The following is a 25,227-nucleotide window of genomic DNA, read 5'->3' as shown; positions in this document are numbered from 1 at the left end:
GCATAGCAGCTGTGCAAACAACCCCAGCACCCACAGCGCTGGTGATTAGCAGCGCAGACCTCTGACAAGGGGGACGCACCCCCTGGGAGCCGGCAGTTGGGCAGGAGACTTGCCCTCGCCCCCATAGCCTGCTGCTGGGGGGGAACAGGTGGGGGCCCAGGGTGCTGGATCCAGCGGGAGCAATAGCAACAGCGGCTGTAAAGACCTGATCCGGAGGGGGGCCAAGTGCCCGCTGGTGTCAGCGCATGTCAAGGCCAGGCCCCAGCACGTGTCAAGGCCAGGCCCCAGGGCTGCTGACTGGCCACTGTCTTGGGTCTGCACCGCATTCTGCAGCACCTTTCCTGAGTGCTGAGCCAGGCAGCCGCTTCGGCCTGGTCTGCGCTAGGAAGTCAGGTCGACGTAAGGCAGCTGACGTCACCCCCACCCCGTCAGTGTCTACGCTGCAGTGTCGCTCCTGCCCGGGTAAGTCACCCGCCACATCGACTTCATCACTCCACCCCCGTGAGAGGCCCCGGGCTTGGGGCGACATGGTTAGGGCGAGGCCGTGTCTGTAGACTCCGTTACTTGCATCACCTATTAGTTGTCAGCCCCATGTGGGGCTCACAGCTGGAGCGCCCCTACCCCAGGGCTGACAACGCGAGCTGTCAGCCCTGGTGCAGGGCTCACAGCTGATGACCCTGCCACATGCCTCAGTTTCCCCACCTGTTGCTCAGGGATAATCACAATGCCCCGTGGCAGTGGGCGGAAAGGCTCCTGGTGAGGACACACACCGCCAACAGAAAGCAGAGTGTGCGTGTGAACCCCTGCTTTAATGACAGCATTGGCTGTTTGTCGATTTAACTTAGATTGACTCAATTGTGTAGTGTAGACAAGGCCCTACTGGTGACCTGGGCAGGGCAGGCTGGGGAACCAGAGCGCCTGAGCGTATCCCAGGCCGCTCCCAGGCTCGGCATCGGCTGCTCAGCCCTTGGGACCTCCTGCACCCCAGCCTGTGCGGCGCACTCCGAATGCCACTCCAGTCCCCTGCTGTCCTGCCCCTCTGCCCGCTGCAGCATTTCCCCATGCCTCGGCTAGGCCTGAAACCTCCCCCCGACCCGGGCCGGCCTCTGTCTTGGCCTTGAAACCCCTTCTTGAGCCGTGTGTCTTTCAGCACCTTCATGTTCTTCCTACTCCAGCAATCCTGAGTGGCCAACCCCCAACGCTGCCTCTCCCCTGCCACCTCCAGTCCCCACCCTGCCCCGCACCGGTGCAGCATCTCACTTCAATCCTTTGGAGCCGGTCCATGCCGGTTTGGGTTAGTCTGCAAAGCCTCGTGCACACAGCTCAGGGGTCGTGTCGCACGTAGCGTGCGAGTTCCGTAACCAGACACCCCAGTGTGCACCACAAAGCCGGGGCCAGTGCCTCACCTTCCGTTCCCCTGCAATAATTCTGGGTCTTCACGCCGCAAATAGAGCGACCGGCACAGCACCTTCCTCTGCAACGAAGGCAGTGACCGCGGAAAGGCCCCAACGCTGCTCTGAGAATAGGAGCTGGAGTCAGAGGCTCCCCCCGCCCCCCCGTCTCCCCTTGGCAAAAATCACGATCGAGTCGCTACAAGCCTGTGGTCCAACATGCAGGGGCAGGATGTGGTCTCAAGCACTTACCCCAAATAGGATGAGATCTTTAACACTGCAATCAACGGGGAGGTGAGCAAGGACTACTCACGTGAGCAGGGTCAGGTGGTAAATTTGACGCTGAGCCAGGGCTGCCCAGGGGTGTCCCTGCGCAGGATCCGGGCCTCGACCCTGCGATCGGATCGAAGCTCTTTCCCTGGAGTGTCGATGTCGTGCTTGTACTTCAGGCGCTGGGTCACACCCACTGTAGTTACACCGAGACGTTCCTTGTTCTTTATTTGTTTTTCAGCAGCACCTACAATCGCCCATCATGGTGCAGCACCCGCTGGGCTTGGCGTTTTCAGGGCAGAAATCTTTCTCCATAAACTAAGGCCTGATCTATGGTTCTAATGTAGGTTGACATAAATACAACATCCAGGGGTGTTCAAAATCCCCCCCGCCCCTGCATGACACAGCTCTGCTGACCCAGTCCCCGACATGCAGACAGCTGGGTCGATAGAAGAGTGCGTCTGTCGACCTAGCTGCTGTCGCTCAGGGAGGTGCAGGCTGTGTCTATGCTATGGGGTTATGCCGGCCTAGCCACGGTGCGGTAGCCCTGCCGGTATACTGTAGACACGGCCTAACTTCAAAGCAGAAATCTTGATGTTTCTGAAGAGCCTGCAGCTTCCACCGAAGGAGAGAATTTGTGGTGTGGAGTTCCTCCGCTCACATTCAAGGAGTTTGTGAACTGGTCAAGTCTAAAAGCCCTGGGGGGTTTCTTTTCCTTTTATTTATTTATGGGGCGGGGGGGGGAAGTAAGCGACAAACATGTTAATGTAATATTACTGTTATGCATTAAACCAGACAAAATCAGGACGTTAAAGACACATAAAGGACACATAACCTTAACTCTGCCCCCAATCACATCTGCTTTACAATACAGTCCTTGCTAAAGAAATCGCACACTATTTCTCAGATAATATAATTCTTTCTTTTCCCCTAACAACTCTAGGGCAGAAACCTGTGAGCATCTGATTAAGGACTATTTGGGGATGTGTATACACAAGGGTGGAGGGGGCAGAGTTCAGGTGATGTCTTCAACCTTTGTTTTCTCATCTCCTGATTTTTGGCACATTTAAAGCTGTCATGGAACCAGATGAAAAGGGTCGTGCGTGTGTTTGTCTCCCCGCTGCCTCGGCTAAGCCCTGTTCACTGTGTGTCTTTCGCAATGGAAATTGGTAAGTAGCCTGGGGTCCACCAAGGATTTGTACTAGGACCAGTGTTGTGCAACATATCCATGTATGGTCTGGAAAAGGGGTTAACAGGTGCCAACGTTTGCAGATAATACGAAATCACTCAAGATACGTTCAAAACTGCCTGAGACGAGTTACAAAGGGAAAACTGGGTGACCGGGCGAGAAAATGGCCGATGAAATTCACTGTTGATAAATGCAAAGTAATGCACATGGGAAAACATAATCCCAACGCTACATACAAAACGAGGGGGTCTAAATTAGCTGTTTCCACTCAAGACAGAGATCTTGGAGTCACTGTGGCGAGACCTGTGAACACATCTGCTCAATGGGCCGTGGAGTCAAAACAGCGAACAGAATGTTGGGAACCATTAGCAAAGGGATAAAGAAGGCGACAGAAAATATCATATTGCCGCTATCTAAATCCATGGTACGCCCACACCCTGAATACTGAGTGCTGTGGGCAGATCTGGTCACCCCCATCTCACAAAAGAGAGATTAGAACTGGGAAAGGTGCAGAGAAAGGCAACCAAAATGATGAGGCGGATGGAACAGCTTCTGTAGGAGGAGCCATTTAAAAGTCTGGGCCATTCAGCTTAGAAAAGAGATGACAAAGAGGGGATAGGAATGAAGTCTATAAAATCATGACAGGTGTGGAGAAAGTAAATAAGGAAGTGATATTTAATCCTTCTCATAACACAAGAACTAGGGGGCACCAAATGAAATAGGCAGCAGGTTTAAAACAAACGAAAGGAAGTATTTCTTCCCACAACACACTGTCAACCTGTGGAACTCCTTGCCAGAGGATGTTGTGAAGGGACAAGTCTATAACTGGGTTAAAAAAAAGAACTAGATACGTTCATGGAGGATCGGTCCATCAATGGCTATTAGCCAGGATGGGCAGGGACGGTGTCCTAGCCTCTGTTTGCCGGAAGCTGGGAATGGGCGACAGGGGATGGATCACTTGAGGATTCCCTGTTCTGTTCACTCCCTCTGGGGCACCTGGCACTGGCCACTGTCGGCAGACAGGACACTGGGCTAGAGAGACCCTTGCTCTGACCCAGTCTGGCCGCTCTCAGGTGTATGTCCCTCTCTGCCCTGCTGCTCCACACGAGCCCCGCCATGCACAGCGTCTCTGATGAAGGGCGCTGGATTCAAGTGCTGAAGTCTCCCCCCGTTTATCCACAGGCCAGGATCCCAGCCCCCCGCCCCCGGGACAGGGAGGCACTTGCGGACTTCCCGCTGCTGCTGCGTCCCTGAGCTCAGCGCTGGCGGGGCGGGGGGGGGAGAGGTACAAAGCTCGGCCCCCTCCCAGCCTGGGGCACTTCCTCCTCGGCTCCTCCGGCCGGCCAGGCGTGCCGGGCTGCTTTCCCCGGGGAGCTCCGCGGCGCCGGGCCGGGCCCCTCCCTCCTTTTCCCGGATCGGGACCCTCGCACCCCAGCCCACATGGCGCCCCCGGAGCAAGGTGAGCGCCCCCCCCCGTTCTCTCTGCCGGACAGCTCCGCCCTCCCCCATCCCCGCTGGGGCCCCTGGGGCTGGACGGGAGACGGCCCCGGGTGGGAGGGTGGCCCGGGGTCCCCTTTTCCCCCGGCTCTCCGCGCTCCAGGCTGGGCGCTGCGCTCCTCGGCTGCTCCCCGTCTCCCCACGGCCGGGACTCCTGCAGCCCATCCCCTCGGGGCCAGGGCAGGGGCCTTCCCTACAGTCTGGCCCCGGACTCCCACCCATGGGCCGTGCTCGGGAGGAGGCTCTCTGCCTCCCCTGGCACCCGCTAGGAGCCCCAAGGCAGCCCGGAGACGTGGTGTCCAGGGGCAGGGGGCTCAGGGACCAGCCCTGGGTGAAGCGCGATGGGACGTGGGGGTGAATGGAAGCCCCCCAGAAGCAGCCTTTGCGGGCATGACCAGCGGGCTGCCAACCGGCCCGGGGGCCCCGGCGCCCTGGTCTCGGTTCCCTTCGATCCCTCCTCCCCGCTCGGTGGCATCTGCAGAGATAGGGACGCAGACAGTGCGGGCAGCGCATGCCACCGACTTCTCTCTTCAGTTTCCCTTCGGAGGGAAACACCAGTGATGTTCCTCCCCCCCCCCCCCCCCCCCCCCCTCTCTCCACCCCCCCCCTTCCCCGCCCTTCACCTCAGCCTCTCCAGCTGCCCCCAGGCCCTGCTTCCTACCCCCTCGCCTCCTTTGGCCCCTGTGAACTGGGGGGCTGGACCAAACCCCACTGAAGTCTGTGCCAGTCTTTCCAGGATCCAGCAACTCCCCACCCAGAACTAGTACGAAACCCGAAGGAAATCAAACCAGCCCCGCTGCTGGCGTCTCTAACATGCCATTTGCTGCCCACCGCTCTGATCCGTCCCTTCCCCACTCCCACTGCTCCCAGATTCATAGACTCTAGGGCTGGAAGGGACCTCGAGAGGTCATCGAGTCCAGTCCCCTGCCCGCATGGCAGGACCAAATACTGTCTAGACCATCCCTGATAGACATTTATCTAACCTACTCTTAAATATCTCCAGAGATGGAGATTCCACAACCTCCCTAGGCAATTTGTTCCAGTGTTTAACCACCCTGACAGTTAGGAACTTTTTCCTAATGTCCAACCTAGACCTCCCTTGCTGCAGTTTAAACCCATTGCTTCTGGTTCTATCCTTAGAGGCTAAGGTGAACAAGTTTTCTCCCTCCTCCTTATGACACCCTTTTAGATACCTGAAAACTGCTATCATGTCTCCTCTCGGTCTTCTCTTTTCCAAACTAAACAAACCCAATTCTTTCAGCCTTCCTTCATAGGTCATGTTCTCAAGACCTTCAATCATTCTTGTTGCTCTTCTCTGGACCCTCTCCAATTTCTCCACATCTTTCCTGAAATGCTGTGCCCAGATGCTGTCCTGGTATCCCCAAAGTGCTGGGTGGCACTTTCTAGCTCATTGGGGGCTGCCAGATAACCACCACTCCCCAGTCCGATGGTGGGGAGACGGGGATCCCACTCCCATGGGAATGCAATGGGGGAATGCAGATCCTTGGAAAGAAAATTCTACTGAGCCCCTCTGTATATGTGTAACGGCAGCCAAATCACGTAATAGTTCGAGCCCCCATTCCCCATCTCTAAAATGGGGGTAATGGTCCTTCCTTTGTCCTATCGCTTACTGCGAGCTCTTCAGCTGGGACTGTCTCTTGCCAAGTGCATGTACAGCACCTAGCACAGTGGGCCTGTGAGCCTGGCTGGGGCCTTTTAATGATCTGGGAATATAAACAATAACAATTCCCCAAGTCCTACGCGGCACGGATGGGCCCTTCCTCTGGGATTAATGGATTCGGTCCTTTTAAAGCCGGTTTTAACAAACTCCGTGTAGCCCTGAGAATCTCTCTGCTCCTTTAAAGAGAAACCCAGAGCCAGGCAGCTCCTCTCCCTTCCGCATTGTTGGGGTCCCCATAGGGCTGCTAGTCAGAGGGTGGGAGAAGGGGTAGCTGGGTGGGGAGGGGGGCAAGAGGGAGGAATAGACAGGAGGAGCCGGGGGCGGGTTCTCAGCCCTATTAGTTCCCTGCCAGCCCCGGGGATAGGTAACCCTAACGGGGAGTAACCCTGCTCCAAACCAGGCACACACACTGTAACGGGGACTAACTCTAGCCTTATGGCTTGTTCCTCGGAGGTTCCCTGTAGGAGCCCCCCCCCCCGATGCAAGCCCCCAGTTCCCTCTGGCACAGAGAGAGGCCCCAACCTCTGCTGTACCCCTGCGTTGATGCTAGTGGGCCCCACATGAGCCGACACCAGAGTGAGTCAGCCACAGTAGCTCTACCTGTTTGGAACCTGCCACCCTGGCACCAGCCTTCTGCGGCTGGAGATCAGGAAACGGTTATTGGTTACCACGGTGACTGAATAGCGGTGTACTGATTTTTCCTTGCCCTGGCACCCCCGGGAAGCTGCTGGGAGTTGAGGTGCAAGACACAGGTAGGGGGACCCAGTGGTGCCCGCAGCCATATACACGTTACCCCCAGTGCGTTTGCATCCCATTGGCGGGGGCGCCATGGGGGGGGCAGGACTGCTCAGAGTGGGGGGTGAAAGGAGCAGTTTGCCCCTGACTCCCTATTTGAGAAGGACCCCAAAGCGAGTGGCGTTGTGATCCAGCATGCGAGGTCACATTATGCCCGCCCCCCCCGGGCACTGTGACCCCGTGCACCAGGTCGCAAGGCCCGGCGCAGGGAGCAGGGCCCAGCCCCACAGCAGAGGAGCCGAGCCGCAGCTGCGGGGTGAGTGCAGTTGTGCATATCAGGTGAGAGATTTCTGGGGGCACCCTCCAATATTTCAGGGTGGGAGCGGGAGGAGGGGGGGGTCAGGTTATGCCTTCCCACGAGGATGCTAGAGCGAAATGTACACGTTTGTTGATTCTCCTTTGCTTTGGCTTCCCCAGGCAGCAGGAGGTCCCAGCGGCGGAATCAGAAGGGCCAGAGCTACCGCACAATGGGAGCCCCAGAATCGCAGCCGCGCCAGGATCAGACTTACCTGGATGAGAAGATCGCCATCCCGGATGTGGGAGGGGTAGGTCCCACCAGTGTCTCGGCAGGGAGGCCTGATCTCCCCACTGCCACAAGCAGAGCAGGCACTTGAAGTGGGGAGGCAGGATAGGCCAGTCCATTGGGCACCAGGCTGGTCGTCAGGACACCTGGGTTCTATTTTATTGTGGGCCAGTCACAGCCCCCCCCACCTCTGTGCCTCAGTTTCCCCTTCTGTACACAGGGGATCATGCCGTTGGCTTTCCTTGCTGCAGTGTTTTGAGATCTCTGGCGGGACAGCTCCCTGTGGAACTGCTGAGCTCTGTAACAGTGAGCTAGACCCGCCCTGGTCACTAATAATAATCATCTGCACTTTGTCAATAGCGTTTTTTACCACTCAAAGCTGGGTGGCGAGTGGCATTATCCTCACTTTACAGGTGGGGAAACTGAGGCACGGTGCTCTGCGGCGACCGGCCCAAGGTCATCCAGCAAGTGAAAAGCAGGACTAGACCCCAGGTCTCCTGCTGCCTGCTTTGGCACATTCCCCACTAGAACACACTGCCTCCCCTCGCTGGCTTTTCCTCGGTCCCTCTGCTGGTCCCCACTGACATCCGCGGACCCCAAAGCTCCTCTGCAGTGCGGGGTTCCGGGCACAGGGGATCTCAGGGCAGCACATTGGCCTGTGATTCCCGTCTGAGCCGAGCCCGCAGTGCTGTTCTCCAACACCAGAAAGGCGAAATGGAAGACGTTTCACTCTGGTCCTTCCAAGCCGGATGCTGGTGAGAACAGCCCAGTGCAGTGTTTTCGCTGACACACCCATGAGAGGCTGCGCTGTGATGGTGACCTGCCGTGCCGAGAACTGGGGCAGGGCCGGCTCTCGTTTGGGGGTTTAAAAGGAAGGGATTTCTTGACATTACAAATTCCGGCCTCGTGTCTCGACTGCGTTTCCTGGGAGCCTGGCGTGGGTTGGGACATCACACGCCGTGCAGAAGTGAAACCCGCTTAGCTCGGGGCCGGGGGGAAGTGATTCTTGTTCAGACTGTTTAGTGCTCTGTTATCTTACTGCCCCTTGAACTCAAATGTCCGGAGGGTAGCTGGGAGAAAGGCTGTCGGGGTGAAAGATTTAACAGCCCAAACTTTCAGGTAAGGCCTCCCGGTGCATATCTCTGGGTTTCCAGAGAACTTCCCAATAAGCCGCAGGGAAGACAAGAGCTGACATGCCTGGGATTGTCTGTGCTTAAAAAAATAAGCAGAAAAAAAACATTGTAAAAGAATCCCTTCGAGCCGTTTTCATCCATCATAAATGGGCCTGTCCCAGTGTTAGCCCTTTGCCCATCACCTTGACAAACCCCAGCCGGGGACTGGAGCTGGGCTCAGGTGCAGCACGTGGATGGGGACGGAGATCCTGATCTCAACCCCTGCAAAGCAAACGGGGGTTGGGTGCTGGGATTGCTGGCTTGGCCCCTCTCTGGGGGGAGCTCATGGGGCAGGGCCTGGAGACCAGGGTGGTGGTGGGTGCCCCAGAGTTCTCCCCAGGTCCCGGCACTGCACCCATCACCAGGTGCTGCTGTCCTGGGTGACGTGAGCTGAGGGAGGAGGGTCCTAGCGGCTAAATTTCCAAATCCCAGGGGGAATTAACCAGCCTCCTCACGGGAGCCGCCATTCTTCTTTCTGGGTGGGTACAACCCCACCCCCGCTTCGCCCCGAGGCCCTGCCCCCGCTCTGCCCCCTCCCCACAGTCCCACCCTCACTACATCTCTTCCTGCCCCCGCTCTGCCCCCTCCCCACAGTCCCACCCTCACTGCACCTCTTCCCACCCCTGCTCCACCCCCTCCCCATAGCATACCCCGCCCTCACTGCATCTCTTCCTGCCCCCGCTCTGCCCCTTTCCTCCCCTGCTCCACCCTCTTCCCCAAGGCCCCACCCTCACTCCATCTCTTCCTGCCTCTGCTCCACCCCCTCCCCACAGCCCCACCCTCACTGCACCTCTTCCTGCCCCCACTCCACCCCCTCCCCCACGGCCCACCCTCACTGCATCTCTTCCTGCCCCTGCTCCACCCCCTCCCCCACGGCCCCGCCCCCACTCCACCCCTTCCCCCAGGCGGGGGTATGTGTCCAGGGGGCCGATCTCCCCTTGGTGCCAGGAGTTGGGCCTGCCTTTGCCTATAGACCCTACTGCTGATGGTCTGGACACGGCCAGGCTGGTCCAATCCCCACCCTCTGGTCGGGGCTGGAGATCCTCCGGCCTGCACCATTTCGTAAATCAGAGAAAGTGAGAGACACGAGAGCAGAGAGATGCTGACCTCAGCCAGGGTTAAGAAAGAGGAACTGGCAGACGGGGTGAGGGGGCCGCCCCTTCCCGCACGAGAAGGGATGGGAGGAACTCAGGGGTCAGGGAAAAGCAAGCGGGGGTGGATGTGAAACATGGGGGCCACGCACAGGCCTCTGTGATGTAGTTAGCTCGACCTAACCCCCCTTGCAGGCACAGCTCGGGCAATGGAGCCGCGCTGCTGCTTCTGGAGTGGGAGGATTTGCCACAGCAACGGACAAAGCCGCCTCCGGCACCGTACGAAGGGTCTGTGCCCCGGCAGCCGAGTGGCTGTAACACGGACCTCCTCACGGACACCAGCGAGCGGCAGTGGGGCTCGAACCCCCGAGCGCCAGTCTCAAAAGCAGAAGGCCCTGCCAGCCGAGTTAGATTTGCGGCTACACGGATGGGCGTACGATGGTGCATTGGGAATAGACACCGGGCGAGGGACAGGCCAGCTCCAGCCACGGGCTCGACGGGGACCGCTCTGGGGCTGATTCCCTTGGCCAAAGCCCCGGATGGGGTGGGGAATGTGGCAGGATGCTGCCTTCAGGTGTCACTCAACATGCCTGCGTAGCCCATAACTCCACGCCTGCCCCTCCCCAGCCGCGCCACCCCAGCCTGGTCGCAGAGATCTGTTAAAGTGCCCGGCGCCAAGCGTGGCACATGCCGGCTCATTCCACCCCTGCCACATAGCCGGAGGCTTCGGAGCCGCACGTCCCCCACGCTGAGCAGCCGGGAACCCAGCACAGGGGGCTCAGATGGTTGCTTCTCCTCTGCCCTAACCGCCGGTGCAACGTTCCCTTCACAGCCCGGCTTCAGCTTCCGGAAGCTGTGGGCTTTCACCGGCCCCGGATTCCTCATGAGCATTGCCTTTCTGGACCCGGGGAACATCGAGTCGGACCTGCAGTGCGGGGCCGTCGCTGGGTTCAAGGTGAGCGGGGGTGGGGGGAGCCGAGGGCGCGTTCGCCGGCGCCACCTGTGCCCACTAAAGCCAGGATGGGGCCCGATAGATGGTGCATGACCTGGAGCAGCACAGGGTGGGGTGCGTGCCACTCAAACCGCCCCGGGGGAGATTCTCCAGCCAGTCACAACAGTCCCTTTGGCCACTTCACCCCATTGCTACTAGCTGGGTCCTTCTCGCCCTCTCTAAACCCACACTGAGGATGAATAACACTTAGAACTTAGGTGGCGCTAGCCATCATCCGTCCATCTGTCCAGCCCATCCATCCCACCGTCACTTAGGCTGTCAGCGCTTTGGGACAGGTCTGTACAGCGCCTTGCACTACGGGGCCATGATCCCAGGGCTGGGGTTTTCAGGCTCTACCATATATCAGAGGGGTAGCCATGTTAGTCTGAATCTGTAAAAAGCAACAGAGGGTCCTGTGGCACCTTTAAGACTAACAGAAGTATTGGGAGCATAAGCTTTCGTGGGTAAGAACCTCACTTCTTCAGATGCAAGTAATGGAAATCTCCAGAGGCAGGTATAAATCAGTGTGGAGATAACGAGGTTAGTTCAATCAGGGCGGGTGAGGTGCTCTGCTAGCAGTTGAGGTGTGAACACCAAGGGAGGAGAAACTGTTTCTGTAGTGGGATAGCCATTCACAGTCTTTGTTTAATCCTGATCTGATGGTGTCAAATTTGCAAATGAACTGGAGCTCAGCAGTTTCTCTTTGGAGTCTGGTCCTGAAGTTTTTTTGCTGTAAGATGGCTACCTTTACATCTGCTATTGTGTGGCCAGGGAGGTTGAAGTGTTCTCCTACAGGTTTTTGTATATTGCCATTCCTGATATCTGACTTGTGTCCATTTATCCTCTTGCGTAGTGACTGTCCAGTTTGGCCAATGTACATAGCAGAGGGGCATTACTGGCATATGATGGCATATATAACATTGGTGGACGTGCAGGTGAATGAGCCGGTGATGTTGTAGCTGATCTGGTTAGGTCCAGTGATGGTGTTGCTGGTGTAGATATGTGGGCAGAGTTGGCATCGAGGTTTGTTGCATGGGTTGGTTCCTGAGTTAGAGTTGTTATGGTGCGGTGCGTGGTTGCTGGTGAGAATATGCTTAAGGTTGGCGGGTTGTCTATGGACGAGGACTGGCCTGCCTCCCAAGGTCTGTGAAAGTGGGGGATCATTGTCCAGGATGGGTTGTAGATCACTGATGATGCGTTGGAGAGGTTTAAGCTGGGGACTGTCCCCAATACTTCTGTTAGTCTCAAAGATGCCACAGGACCCTCTGTTGCTTTTTACAGGCTCTACCATAATAACCCCCCAGCAAGCACTGATCATTAAGGTAACGAGCTAGCAGATGTATGCAGCACAACCAGCCACCCCACACAACTGAGGCCCCGGCCCCAGGCCCCCGTCTCCGCTCACGCTGGCTCTGGTGTGGATTGCTTGGGGTCTGGCTCTACTGTGGTTGGTTCAAACTCCTGTCTGGGCTATGGAGGGGACATTCCCAGACCCCTAGGCCAGGGGTTTTCAATCTTTTTCTTTCTGAGGCCAACATGCTATAAAACCCCCATAGCCCACCTGTGCCCCAGTAATTGGTTTTCTGCATATACAAGCCAGGGCCGGCGTTAGGGGGTCCAAGCAGGGCAGTTACCTAGGGCCCCACGCTACAGGGGTCCCCACCAAGCTACATTGCTCAGGCTTCGGCTTCAGCCCCATGCCCTGGGCCCCCAGCCGAGTCTAATGCTGGCCCTGCTTGGAGGCCCCCCAGAAACCTGCTCGAGGCCCCCAGGGGGCCCCGGACCCCTGGTTTAGAACCCCTGGGCTAGGCTACCCCTCGCCGACCCCGAGCCATTCAGCCTGCCCCAGTGAAGTCAATGGGAGTTTTACCACTGACTCCCATGGGGACAGGACCAGGGCTGGTGTGTTTAGGTGACTCAGCCGGCGCTTTGCTGGGTCTGTAGCGTCTGTCTCCTGCTAGTTCCATGGGCTGGGCCGGGCTGGCTCCTGGAGCCCCTGCTCAGGGCTCTGGACGTGCCCGGTCTGCCCCCCAACAGCCTGTCCCGTCATTGCTCTAGTTGCTGTGGGTGCTGCTCTGGGCCACCATCCTGGGGCTGCTGTGCCAGCGGCTGGCGATCAGGCTGGGTGTTGTCACGGGACTGGACCTGGGCGAGGTCTGCTACCAGTACTACCCAAAGGTGAGTGGCGAGCCGCCGTGCGGGCACCCCGGGTCGCAGCTGGGAGCCTCACCTTGCCGGGGCGGATCTAGGGGAGCTTTGGCCACTGGGGTCCGGAGAGCAGCAAGCACGGGCTGGGCTGCGGGTGGCGCCCACGGGCTGCTCACGTTGGCACGGGCACGTTGGCTGGCGAGACAGGAGTCCCACGGCCGTTTGGCTGGATTCCTCTGGCCTCGGTCACCTGCCCCACAGCTCCGATTTGTGCCCTGCTTTGCAGCATCAAATGCCTGCTTTGGGGTTTTGAACTCTGGGGTAGATTTGGGGTCACTGGAAAGTGGGGGCAGGGAGGGGCTGGCGGTACTGGACAGAACCAGCTACAGTGCAGGACGGTGCTTTACAAACGCGCACACACACAGTGTGGGCTCTGGTGACGCCCCTCGGCCTGACCCGCAGCCCCCTGCTAGCCCAGTTCTGCTCCCCACAAAAACAGTTCTGCGATGCCCCTCAGGCCCGACCTGCAAGCTCAGTTCTGCTCCCCCCCCCACAGCTCTGCCGGGGCCCCTCCTGCCTGACCCGCAGCCCCCTGCTAGCTCAGTTCTGCTCCCCCCACTCCCCCCAGCTCTGCGATGCCCCTTGGGCCCGACCCGCAGCCCCCTGCTAGCCCAGTTCTGCTCACCCTCACAGCTCTGCCAGTGCCCCTCCGGCCCGACCTGCAGCCCCTGCTAGCTCAGTTCTGCTCCCCCCAAACACAGCTCTGCCAGTGCCCCTCCGGCCCGACCTGCAGCCCCCTGCTAGCTCAGTTCTGCTCCCCCCAAACACAGCTCTGCCGGTGCCCCTCCTGCCTGACCCGCAGCCCATTCAGTGAACGTGGGGATCATTCCCTGGAGACTTATACAGACTTTAAGGTCACACTGAGCCCATAAGACACGTGGCTAGAGAGACTCCTAATTAACCCTGGCAAACGGCCCTGGGACGCTGAGACGCAGAGCGAGGCCGTGCCAGGTTCTTCCTGAGGGGAGGGCTGAGCAGAGAGGGGGGTTAGCATCCAGTGCAGTATATGGTTACCTCGCTACGCTCCCGTGTAGCTCAAATGAACGGCAGGAGCGGACAAGCCCTTTAGCAAGCGGGAGGCTGTTCCCCCGTCAGAGCTCTCTGCAATCGGGGGTGAGGAATCCAACCGTATATTATACCCCACAGGAGAGGGGCTTTATCATGAGGTCGCACTTTAATGATCCCCAACCCCCCAGAAAATCAGACTTGACCCACCCCTCCGACTATCCCTACTTGTAGCAAAGGAGCCGGCAGCTGCAGGAGAACTGTGGGCTTGTGGTTAGAGCAGCAGACTTGCAATCAGGACTCCTGGGTTCTGTTCACAGCTCTGGGCAGGGGTCTAGTAGGGGAGACTGGGACCGGGGACATCTGGGTCTATTGTCAGCTCGGAGGGGGCACTGTGTTGTTAGAACTGGGAGCCAGGACTCCTGGGTTCTATTCCCAGCTCTGTGCATGGCACTGGGCATGTCTCCGTGCCTCAGTTTCCCAATCTATAACATGGGTCACATGGGTGTTGTGAGGCTTGATAAAATGCTCTGAGGTCCCTGGCAATGCGAGGCCGCCAGCCAGTTCCTGACTGTGGCGCTGGCCCTGTTGCTGCAGGTACCGCGCGTGCTGCTCTGGTTCATGATCGAGATCGCCATCATTGGTTCCGACATGCAGGAGGTGATCGGGACGGCCATCGCTTTCAGCCTCCTCTCGGCCGGACGGTAACGAGCCCCCGTGCTGCAGCCACAGCGCCTGTGCGCTAGGGGAGCCGGGCCTAGAACCCGGGACCTTCAGCCCCCAGTCTGCCAGCTGAACTAAGAGAGCGCTCCCTGAGCTTGCAGCAGTAGTGAGCCCCTTATCCTGTCTGTGGGTGACATCCCAGGTACAAAGCAAGCCAGCGTGTTACGCGATCCCTCTAGCATGCCGGATCCTCGCGTTAGCGGCGCTGATTCCTAACCCCAGCGACCGAATGCCGGACCAGCTGGTTTGAAGCCAGGCAGGATTAGCTGGAGATCTCAGAGCTGGGCTCTGCCTGTTTTCCTCAGCCCCGTGCCTGCACTCGGAGACACCAGCTCTAGGCTCAGGCAGTCCCGGGCCTTCTCCTGACACTTCCTGTGGGTTTAGAAGGGGGACCCAGAGACAGATTGTGGTCACTGTCAAACCAGGCTGCATTCAAGCCAGACCCCTCCAAAGCTGTGTAGCCCTGTTACCAAAGTCCCGAGCCGGCTGGGCTCCATCGCTGGCAATGTTAGAAGCAGGATGGGATGTGCGTCTAATGATCCACTCTAGCTCCACCAGGAGTGAATTCAGGAAAGTCCTGTGGCCTCCAGGAGGTCAGACTAGGTGGTCACAATGCCCCTTCTGGCCTGAGGCGCTACGAATCCAGAGTCCCTCTGCAGCCTGTTCTTAGAGCCAGAGCTCCAGGGCTTGGCTGCACCCCAGCGCGTCGCGTTGCCTGAAGGCTTGTGCGCCGGAGACAGAGTCACTCAGCTGAGCCTTTCACAAGCAGAGACGCCCCCGCCCCTCGCCTTCCTCTAGCAAGGGGGCTGCCTGTCCAGCACAAGACGACCTCAGGAATGAGCCTCCCCCGGCTTCGTCATGGCAGTAACCCCTGTGATTTCCCCCCGCAGCATCCCCCTGTGGGGCGGAGTCCTCATCACCATCATCGACACCCTCTTCTTCCTCTTCCTGGATAAATACGGTAAGTTCTGGGGGGGGGACCACAGGTCTGCATCACACAGGCTATGATGGATCATGCTGCAAGGGGAACTGACGGGCTGGAGGGAGGTTACTAGAGGCCAGTCTTGGGACCAGTCTGATTTTAATTAATGACCTTGGCCCAAAAAGTGGGACTGGGCTAATCAAATCTGCGGATGACACACAGTCGGGAGGTATGGCCAGGATCAGGTGGAAGTGACAGAGGCAGAGAGAGACCTGGGTGTATTGGCCAATCACAGGACGACTGTGAGCTGCCAACGTGACGCGGCCGTGAAAAAGGCTCGTGCGGTCGTAGGATGTATCAGGCGAGGTATTTCCAGGACACAGGTGTGACGAACTGGGACTGTTCTTGCTGGGGTGTGGGAATGCTGACAGGGGAGTGTGACTAGGATGGTCTGCATCGGAGGATGGAAGTCGGCCCGAGGGAACATACCTGAGCTTGTAACATGAGAACCCAGGAGGGGGTTGGAGGTCAGGTGACTCCGGGGCCCGGGAAACTGGACAAAGGCTGTGGGAGGGGTGGCTGAAAGCAGAGTGCTGGAAGCAGGCTGGAGAGATGGCTGGGAGGCAGAGAGATGGCTCTGACCCCCCAAGGGGGGTGGGCTGGCATGCCCTGGGACCCCAAGCTGGACCTAACTGAGGGGGGCCCTGTTGTCTGTGCCTGCAAGACCTGTCTTGGACTGTATTCCTGTCATCCAAATAAACCTTCTGCTTTACTGGCTGGCTGAGAGTCATGGTGAATCGCAGGAAGCCGGGGGTGCAGGGCCCTGAGTTCCCCAATACTCCGTGACAACACAGGCGAGGTATTTCCAGGACACAGGGAAGTGTTAGTACCATTACACCAGGCACTGGTGAGACTCCGCTGGAATACCCGGTGCAGTTCTGGGCTCCTGGGTTTCAGAAGGATGAATTCAAACTGGAACAGGTGCAGAGCAGGGCTGTTAGGGTGATCGGAGGAATGGAAAACCTGCTTTCTGAGAGGAGACTCCAAGAGCTCGGCTGTTTAGCCGAACCAAATGCAGGCTGAGGGGAGAGATGATCGCTCTCTAGAAATACATCAGAGGGATAAACACCAGGGAGGGAGAGGAATTATTTACGTTAAGTGCCAATGTGGATACAAGAACACGTGGATATAAACTGGCCATCAACAAGCTTTGGCTTGAAATTGGAGGAAGGTTTGTTCCAAGTTCTGGAACAGCCTCCCAGGGGGAGCAGGGGGGGCAAATACCCAAACTGGCTTCAAGACTGAGAGCGATAAGTGTAGGGAGGGGCTGGTATGATGACACTGCCGACAATGGCATGTAGCCGATCTTCGACTGCTACCAGCAGATATCCCCAACGGCCTGTGATGGGACACTGGATGGGGAGCCCTGAGGCACTACAGAGAATTATTTCTCAGGTGTCTGGCTGCTGGGTCTTGCCCACACGCTCAGGGTCTAACCAATCGCCAGATTTGGGGGGGGGGAGGAATTTCCCCCCCCCCCCCCCCGGGTCAGATTGGCAGAGACCCGGGGGGGGGTGGTTCGCCTTCCCCTGCAGCGTGGAGCGCGGGTCACTCACTGGTTTGAACTAGAGCCAAGGGTGAATTCTCTGTCACTTGAGGTCTTTGGACCAGGCTCTGAGGACTCAGTGACTCAGCCAGAGCTCGGGGTCTGTTCCAGGGGTGGGTGGGCGAGGTTCGGTGGCCTGCGAGGTGCAGGTCAGAGAAGATGATCACGATGGTCCCTTCCAGCCTTTGACTCTCGAGTCTGTGAGATTGTCCCCAAGCCAAACATGCCGCCTGGTCCCAGGGGCTGGCTCTGAGCTACCTGTCTGAGCACGGCTGCAGGGTGGCGCTCCCATGTTCTCCATTTCCCCTCCAGGTCTCCGGAAGCTGGAAGCCTTTTTCGGTCTCCTGATCACTATCATGGCAGTGACCTTTGGCTACGAGGTAAAGAGACATTCCCTGGCTGCCTTGCCCAGCCCTTGCGTGTGAGCAGGGGAGGAACGGCCCAGAGTTCACACCACAGAACTACCTCGGGCTGTGATCACAGGCTGAGACTCCACAGAGGTCCCCAGTGACCGAGGGAGAACAGGAATATCCGACTGGGTCACTGAGTCCAGTCCCCTCCCATCAGCTAATCCCACTCACAGATCTCTCGAGCTCCCTCTTAAACCCGGTTAGGTTCCTTGCACTTGTGCTCAGCGAGCGGGCAGAGGTGGGGATCCGAGCTGCCCGCGCTGTGGAGGGGCCACTTACAGACCCGTCTGGCCAAAGGGAAATCTCAGTGCACTGGGCACGGCTGGAGCCAGGAGGGACGGCGCTGCTGCTCTGGGAGGCGTTCGGGGGGAGAGCAGACAGGCGCGTCTTTCCCCTCGCCCGGGCAGCCCTTGTGCCACCTCCAGAGGCCTGCTGCCAGCACAGCAGTGTGGGAGTTAGGTCAGCTGCAAACCCTTCCTTTGACTGGGGGCCTTGTTTGTCCCACAAGCTAAGCAGGGGGATGCCGGATCAGTATTGCATGGCAGACTCCCCTCCAGGGAGAACCAAGTGGCAGCAGATGCTTTTCCCTGGGAGGTGCTGCCTTGCAACTGCTTGTGATTGTTAGAGACCGTGGGCTTCGGGGTGTCGGCCCCGCGTCCTGGCTGGGGGCGTGTCTTTGCCCCCCATGGATTGGGGTGGGGATTCGTGTGGCCGTGTGCTGTGATGGAGCTGCAGTGACCTCGGCCGGTCCGGTGGGGACTCCTGTGTCAAGGAGCTGGGGAGGGGGACTGCTCGCTCACTGCCGCTTTGCCTGGCACGCCAGCGTTAGCACTGCCGACAAGGGCAGAGTGGGCCGTGGAGCCAGAGCCATGCTTCTCCTCACTCCTCCCCTCCTCTGTCCCCAGTACGTGGTGGTACGGCCTGCCCAGACGGAGGTGCTGAAGGGCATATTCTTCCCCTACTGCCGCGGCTGCGGGCGGGAGGAGCTGCTGCAGGCCGTGGGCATCGTGGGCGCCATCATCATGCCGCACAACATCTACCTCCACTCCTCCCTGGTCAAGGTGAGGGCTCGGGGTGGGCGCCCGACCCTGCCGTGGGCGCCAATCAGCTGCCTTCCCTCTTCATCCTGGGGGGCACTTCTGTAACCCACAGGGGGCCCGGTGTGCGCATGATGGAGTCACAAAAACTACAAGGAGTCCGGTGACATCTTAAAGACTAACAGATATTTCGGCTTAAGCTTTTGTGGGTAAAAAAACCTCACTTCTTTAGATGCATGGAGTGAAAGTTACAGACCCAGGCATGTGGAGTCAGCCGTCAGCGGCATTAGGAGGCCATGGGTGCAATACCTTGACCTGCCAGCGGGGGCGCTGTTGCACTCCCAGCCCCTGCTCCAGCTGGGGTGGGGATGCTACCGACCGGAGAGCGAAGCCAGGGGGTGGATACTCAGTATGTGGGACCGAGCGCAGCACCCTGGGAACAGGAAACAGATGCTTGGCTCCTCCGCCCAGCTGGGTGGGGCATCAAGCCCCAGGCTGCACCCCACCCCCTGCCCCATGAGGCGTCTGAGCATGCCATCCCCGCCAGGGGCTCCCCAGAGAGCCAGTAGCCCTGTCCCCCCCTGCCCTGCCCTAGCCAGCTGTGTGACGGTGCCCCCCGCTGTGTGCCCCCGCCCAGACCCGCGAAGTGACGCGCTCCCAGAGGCAGGAGGTGAGCGAGGCCAACAAGTACTTCCTGATCGAGTCCTGCATCGCCCTCTTCGTCTCCTTCCTCATCAACCTCTTCGTCATGGCCGTCTTCGGCCAGGCCTTCTACCACCGCACCAACCAGGACGTGGTGAGTACCCGTCACCAGGGGACAGGGGCTGGCCTTCTCCCCTGCACCAGGCCCCGCGTCCCAGCACCCTCTCTGATGAGCCGCCGGCGTGCCTGCACTTCCCAGCAGCTCCAGTGGGGGGCAGCACCTGAGCCGTACCCCCCCCCCCCCCACCCCCGGCACCAGCGGGGGCGCGAGAAGCTGTGTGATCATCCTCAGCTGAGTTTAAATCTTATTGCCCCACCAGAGCCCCTAGCGACTACCAGCACCAGCTCCCTTGGGGACTAGAACTCCCGACCTTCCGCACTACAAAGCCAGGCCTCTACCGCCAGGAGCCCGCTCCCCCGATCTCCAGCCACATCTGACTCATGGCGGGCACTAGAGGGCAGCACACCCACCCAGCAGCGATTGGGGCCACCAGCCCCCGGGATCTGATAGGCTCTTGCAGGCGGGGCTGGTCCCCCGTCGCACGCTCGGCCCCGGGCAGCGTTAAGGGCAGGGATGTGGGGAGGCGTGGTCAACTGATTGCTCAGTCCGCTATAGGGCCGGCCTGCTCCTGCCCCCTGCCAGTGCCCTCCTGCCCCCACCCCAGTGAGGTCATTTGCCAGGCAGCCTCCTGACGGCTGGGCCCCGCGCCCCTGTGTTTCAGTACAACGTTTGCGCCAACAGCAGCGTCAGCCAGTACGCCCCCATCTTCCCCAGGAACAACGAGACGGTCTCCGTGGACATCTACCAAGGGGTGAGTCGGGGGCACAGACACCCCCCTGCCCTCCCCCCCGGGAGCTGGGGCTGGGCTGCCGGGATGGGGGCTCAGCGGCTCAGCCCCATGGGAGAGGGGGAGGGTTTGCCCATCCTGGTCTCCCAGGGCAGGCTCTTTTTCTGCACCGGCCTCAGCCTTCAGGTGCCCACAATCCTCTCCCGGGTCCCTGCTGGAGCCATCGGGGTCCCTTCTATTTCCCCCGCCCATCGCTGCCATCGCTGAGAGCCGGACCGAGCCCCGACCTCCCACCTGGCGTGGGAGAGCCCGGGAGCAGATCCTGGCCCCACCCCACAAGGGAGGGCTTGGGGTCCCCCCTTGGGCCCTGCTGACAGGCTCTGCTCTGTCCCCCTTCAGGGCGTCATTCTGGGCTGTTACTTTGGCTCCGTTGCTCTCTATATCTGGGCCATCGGGATTCTGGCAGCGGGGCAGAGTTCCACCATGACCGGGACCTACGCTGGGCAGTTTGTCATGGAGGTGAGAGACGGGGGCTGGGCTGGGTTGGTACCGGCTGGGGGCGGAGCCAGCGCTTCCCCGGAGGCCCTTATTGCTGCAAAGAGAAACTTCAGCTGTGATCCTGCTGCCTGCCTGAGTCTGCAGAGAGCCTGCTTCCAACCACGTCACTGAGCTGGGTGTGAACTGCCCCATTCTCCCCAGTGGGGCGTTGACTCTGGAGCCTAATGACACCAACAGCCGCACCATTTAACTATTTCACTGCTGATCCTCTTACCAGAACGCTGGGAGTTTGGGGTCATGGGTGGAGCTAGAGTAAATGCTCCCATGCCTGCCCGCTCTCTGTCCCCTAAAGGAAGCAGATTGGAAGTGCTTACTGGAAGTGGGGTCTGTCTCTCTCCCCCTAATCTCGGCATTTATACCACACTCCTCAGCTTGGTGCCTGGGCGCCTGGGACGGCTCCACAGGGGAAAAACCACAGGGGGGTTATTGGGAGTTTGCTCCATTTCTCCTCAGCCCCTTCCCCAGGACAAACAGATGCAAGTGTCTGTAGGCTGGCGGGAATGCTAAGGCGCAAAGGCAGGGTGAAAGGAAGACCCTGATCTCTTGCAATTCCCAGGAACTTTCTGCAAATTCCAGTCTGCAGAACTCAGGTCGCCTCCCTAAAACTCCCACTGCGCTTTCACTGCGAGACATCAACCTGTCACCTCCCTTCTTCAAACCTGTCGGGCTGACTTGTTGCACGCTGCTGCTGCGCTCCACCCCAGAGGCAGCTGCATTTCAGCAGCCACTCAAGCGGTCTCTGTGTCTGGAGCTTGTCGCTAGGTTGTAATCTTTGCACAAGGGGAGCTGAACCTACCTGAGACTCATTGACTAATGTACTGCCTAGCGGCACGGGGACATCTAGGGCTGGCTGGGGGGACTGCACAGACCTAACCCAAGCAAAGGTTTGCGCGTCCAGCCCCGCACACAGCTCTTTCTCCCTGTCCTAGCAGCTCAGAGAACCAGCCTTCCTGGCTCTATAGACACATCGGCTGGCACGTCCGCTGCACTGGGCCAGTGGGGGTTGGTGTCGGGGCATCAGGGACCCGGCCCCGCGCTTGTCCCAATAATGGAAACATTTAACAGCCGAGTTCGGTTTGTTTTTCCTAAAACTTGTGAACGACTCGGACGCTCTGAGGGAGGAGGAGACGAAGTGTCAGAGCCGGGGAGACGACAGAACCACGTGAATAACGGCCCCTCCTGTACAGCTCGGCTGGTGCCCTTCAATCCCGCAGCCCCTCCCCGCTAGCCCAGCCGTGGGCTCCCCCCACCCCAACTCTGCCAGTGCCTCATAATCCCAATCCACAGCCCCCTGGGCTCCCCCCACTAACTCTGCCGGTGCCCCTCACTCCCGACCCGCAGCTCCTTCTGCATTTCATAGTGTTTCCTCCCCCCCTTGCTGGGCCAGACCTTGCTGTCCCCGAGCAAGACCCTTGCTCACGTTGGCCGTCCCATCCCCAGGCTACGAGGGGATGCTCTGAAACACGGGTCGGCTCACGTGTTCGCTAACCCAGTGTGGACGTGGCCGGCGAGACTGGGTCAAAGGGGGGGGTGGTGTCTATTCAGCACAGGACGTTCCAGGGCTGGATGACCCGACCCTGCAGGGCGGGGCGTGTCCTCCGCTCCCATTGCAGACTCTCGGGAATTAATCGTGCCCGGGGGGGGCTGTATGGATGGTGGGTTCTGAGCACTGGAGTGAGTGCTGGGAGGGTGACCTGAGGGTGGTGGTGGGCGATCGGGTAGCGGGGGCTGAACTGAGGTGGTGGTGGCGATGGGGGCTGACCTGGGGGGGCTGAATTGAGGGGGGTTGGGTGGGGAGAGAACTGATGGGGGACAGGATTAATGGCTGGGCAGGAGACGGGCAGAGGTGGGAGTCAGAGCTCCTGCAGCCGGGACCAAAAATCACTGTCTCCAGCACAGGCAGGAGATTGTCCCACGCCCACGCCCTGGGGGGGGGAGTCCAAACATCAAGACCCTGCCCGGAAAAACGCAGTAGAATCGCTTTGAAAAATGTTGTGAGTTTGGGAGCCAATCTCCTGTTTTTTGATCTCTGGATGTTGCCAGTCCAGCCATTGCGGGGGCAGATCCGGCTCCAGGGGCCTGTCCCCCCAGTGACCCTGCAGCGTCAGGCCCCCGGCATCGTTCTCACCCACTGACGGGGCGTCCCCCCCTTTGTCCCTCCCCAGGGGTTCCTGCAGCTGCGCTGGTCCCGCTTTGCCCGCGTGCTCTTCACCCGCTCCTTCGCCATCCTCCCCACCGTCTTCATCGCCGCCTTCAAGGACGTCAGCCACCTGACGGGGATGAACGACCTGCTCAACGTCCTGCAGAGCATCCTGGTGAGAGCCGGGCCTGGACCTTGGGTGCAGCTGATTCGGGGCAAGGCAGGGCCCAGACGTGGTAGTGGGGGTGGGGGCAGGTACCTGGGAGCAGGGTCCCCTCCCCTCTCACCCTGCCCCTCTGCCTTGCAGCTCCCCTTCGCCGTCCTCCCAGTTCTCACTTTCACCAGCATGCGGCCGCTCATGCAGGAGTTCACCAATGGCGTGTGAGTACCTGCCCGGGCCTGGGGGTCCCACCTCTCCGCCGGGCCGACGGCTGGGGGCGCAGGCAGCCTCCCCAGGGCGCCCGGCGTCCAGATCCCCCCAAATGCTGAAATTAACAAGCAGCAGAACCCCGGAACTTTGGGGTTTGTCAGGACCTGGGGGTGGGGCATCCTTCAGCCAATCGCGTGGCTGGGTTGGGGGGAGGGTCACAGGTGGGTGCAGGTGGGCAGGCCGTGCTTGCCATGTGCTCACCGGGCCCCCTTGGGCCTGGGCCTGCAAGAGCCGGGCTGGCAGCACAGGGCACGGGAGCTACGCCCTGGCGCACGGCCCCACACGGGCATGCTCAGCCGTGCGTCAGCCCCTCCCGCACTGGTGCACCCCCCTGCACGGGACAGGAGGCAGGGCGGAGTGGGGCCAGCCCATGCAGAGTCAGAGAGGCTGGACCCCCACCAGGCAGCTGTCGGGAGGGGGCCAGGCCGGGCTCACGGGGGCTCTGGTCTCCGCAGTGTCGGGAAGGTGCTGATGATCCTCATCACGGGGCTGATCTGTGCCATTAACCTCTACTTCGTGGTGATCTACATCCCTACGCTGGGCAGCATCGCCTACTACATCCCCCTGGCCTTCGTGCTGGCCGGCTACGTGGCCTTCACCGCCTACCTGGTAGGGCAGTTGGGGGCGGGCCTGTGCTCTAGGGGTGGGGGATCCCGTCCTGGGCTGGGAGGGAGTACTTGGTGGGGGGAGGGATAGTGAGCACTTCGGGGGGCTCAGGACCTGGGAGTTCTCTGCCAAGCCGTGCACCTCATGTCCCTCCCCAGCGACCCCCCAGTGCCTGACTCCAAAGGGGACCCCCTACTGGTCAGATAGGGGAACAACGGGGGGACCCCTCACAGCGCAGCCCCAGTGATCAGAGCAAGATTGGGCAGCCCCTGCCCGCACCCACTGGTTTTCAGGGGCACCTGCTGCCTGCAGAGCTGGGACGAGGGCTGGTCAGAGATGGGCAGACCCTAGCCAGGGGCGAATCAGAACCCGCTGCCACATTATCCAGCCCCCAGGCCCCAGTCAGTGGTGGGCTTGGGACCAGGCTCTGGTCGGTCTCTGGAGCATGGCTCAGGTCAGGGGCTCTGATCCCACCGCACAGGCTGGACTCTGGGGCAGAGAGCGAGTGGGGGTCACTAGGTCATCTCCCCCCTTTGCTCCAACACCCCCCACCCAGTGCTCTGTCCCAGTCAGCAGCTCAACTGGTTTCCCTCTCGCGCCCCGCAGATCTGGATGTGCTGTATTGCACACGGCGCTGACTTCCTCGCCTGCGGACGCCACAGCCAGTTCTCCTATGGGCTCCCCTCCACCGACCCCCCAGGCGGGGCAGGGCCCCGATGACGCGTCGTGCCCTGCCCGCTGGGCACTCGCGCCACAGGACTGGGCTGCCTCTGGGTTTGTCGCCATCCCAGGAGGGAAGGAAGCCATCGCCACGCAGTCACCGCTACCGGCAGGGCTGGGGTTCAGGGCTGGGCTCCCCACTCCCCCCATGGACTGACGGACATGCAGCATCCCAGGGCATCTCCCCTTCTCAGCAAGCGCAGGGCGTGGGGGGACGGCACTGAGCAATCAGCACCTGTGATCTCTCTCTCTCTCTCTCTCTCACACACACACACACCCCCGCTGGTGCTCCCCAATCCTGACCCACAGCCCCCTGCTATTCTAGTCCTGGTCCCCCCGGAGTGCTGCCGGTGCCCCTCAATCCCGACCTGCAGCTCTTGTTTAAGGTCCAGATCCTACATGTGAAATAATGACTCTAAGTTCACACTGATTGTGGAGGTAACTGAGCCCCCGGGGGATCCCACTGTGAGTAGCCCTTGCTGGCCGGGGTCGGGGAATGGGCTGGGAGGGGCCGGAGCTGTGACTGGAGTAAAAGCTGCAGTATCCCGGAAGGAGATTCATGGAGAAGGAGTTCAAGTTGCAGACCCTGCCGGCCACGCACCTCCCCGGGAACGTGCCGCTCTGTGAATAAACTTGATTTCAAGAGTTCCCTACAGGAGGGTCTGGTCATTGGCTGGTGCCCCCGGAGGGAGCAGAAACAAGCCACCCCTGGAGCCGAGCTGGCCCCACCAGCCAGCCTGGGCCTTGGTCTGAGCCTCCCTGCAAGAGTCCA

At 59.9% G+C, this 25,227-nt stretch overlaps 1 protein-coding gene across 2 annotated transcripts; it reads left to right on the top strand.

Moving 5' to 3' along the window:
* The first annotated feature begins 1,008 nt into the window (after positions 1 to 1,008).
* On the top strand, positions 1,009 to 25,104 carry SLC11A1 (solute carrier family 11 member 1). Of its 2 annotated transcripts, none has more exons than XM_034786294.1 (15): positions 1,009 to 2,830; positions 7,241 to 7,368; positions 10,442 to 10,564; positions 12,659 to 12,778; positions 14,411 to 14,517; positions 15,427 to 15,497; positions 17,377 to 17,444; positions 18,380 to 18,535; positions 19,149 to 19,307; positions 19,936 to 20,025; positions 20,401 to 20,520; positions 22,725 to 22,874; positions 23,007 to 23,080; positions 23,585 to 23,738; positions 24,342 to 25,104. In XM_034786294.1, exons 1-15 carry the CDS (start codon positions 2,749 to 2,751, stop codon positions 24,453 to 24,455), a joined length of 1,716 nt encoding a protein of 571 aa, XP_034642185.1. In that variant the 5' UTR covers positions 1,009 to 2,748; the 3' UTR covers positions 24,456 to 25,104. The 2 variants fall into 2 exon arrangements, with proteins under 2 accessions (XP_034642185.1, XP_034642186.1); XM_034786295.1 differs by lacking the exon at positions 1,009 to 2,830 and adding an exon at positions 4,032 to 4,309.
* Positions 25,105 to 25,227: the final 123 nt, after the last annotated feature.

This window comes from Trachemys scripta, chromosome 11, assembly GCF_013100865.1.
Source record: "Trachemys scripta elegans isolate TJP31775 chromosome 11, CAS_Tse_1.0, whole genome shotgun sequence".
NCBI classification, from domain to species: Eukaryota; Metazoa; Chordata; order Testudines; family Emydidae; genus Trachemys; species Trachemys scripta.
The sequence above is the reverse complement of the archived record's forward strand: the minus strand, read 5'-3'. Positions and strand labels throughout refer to the sequence as shown.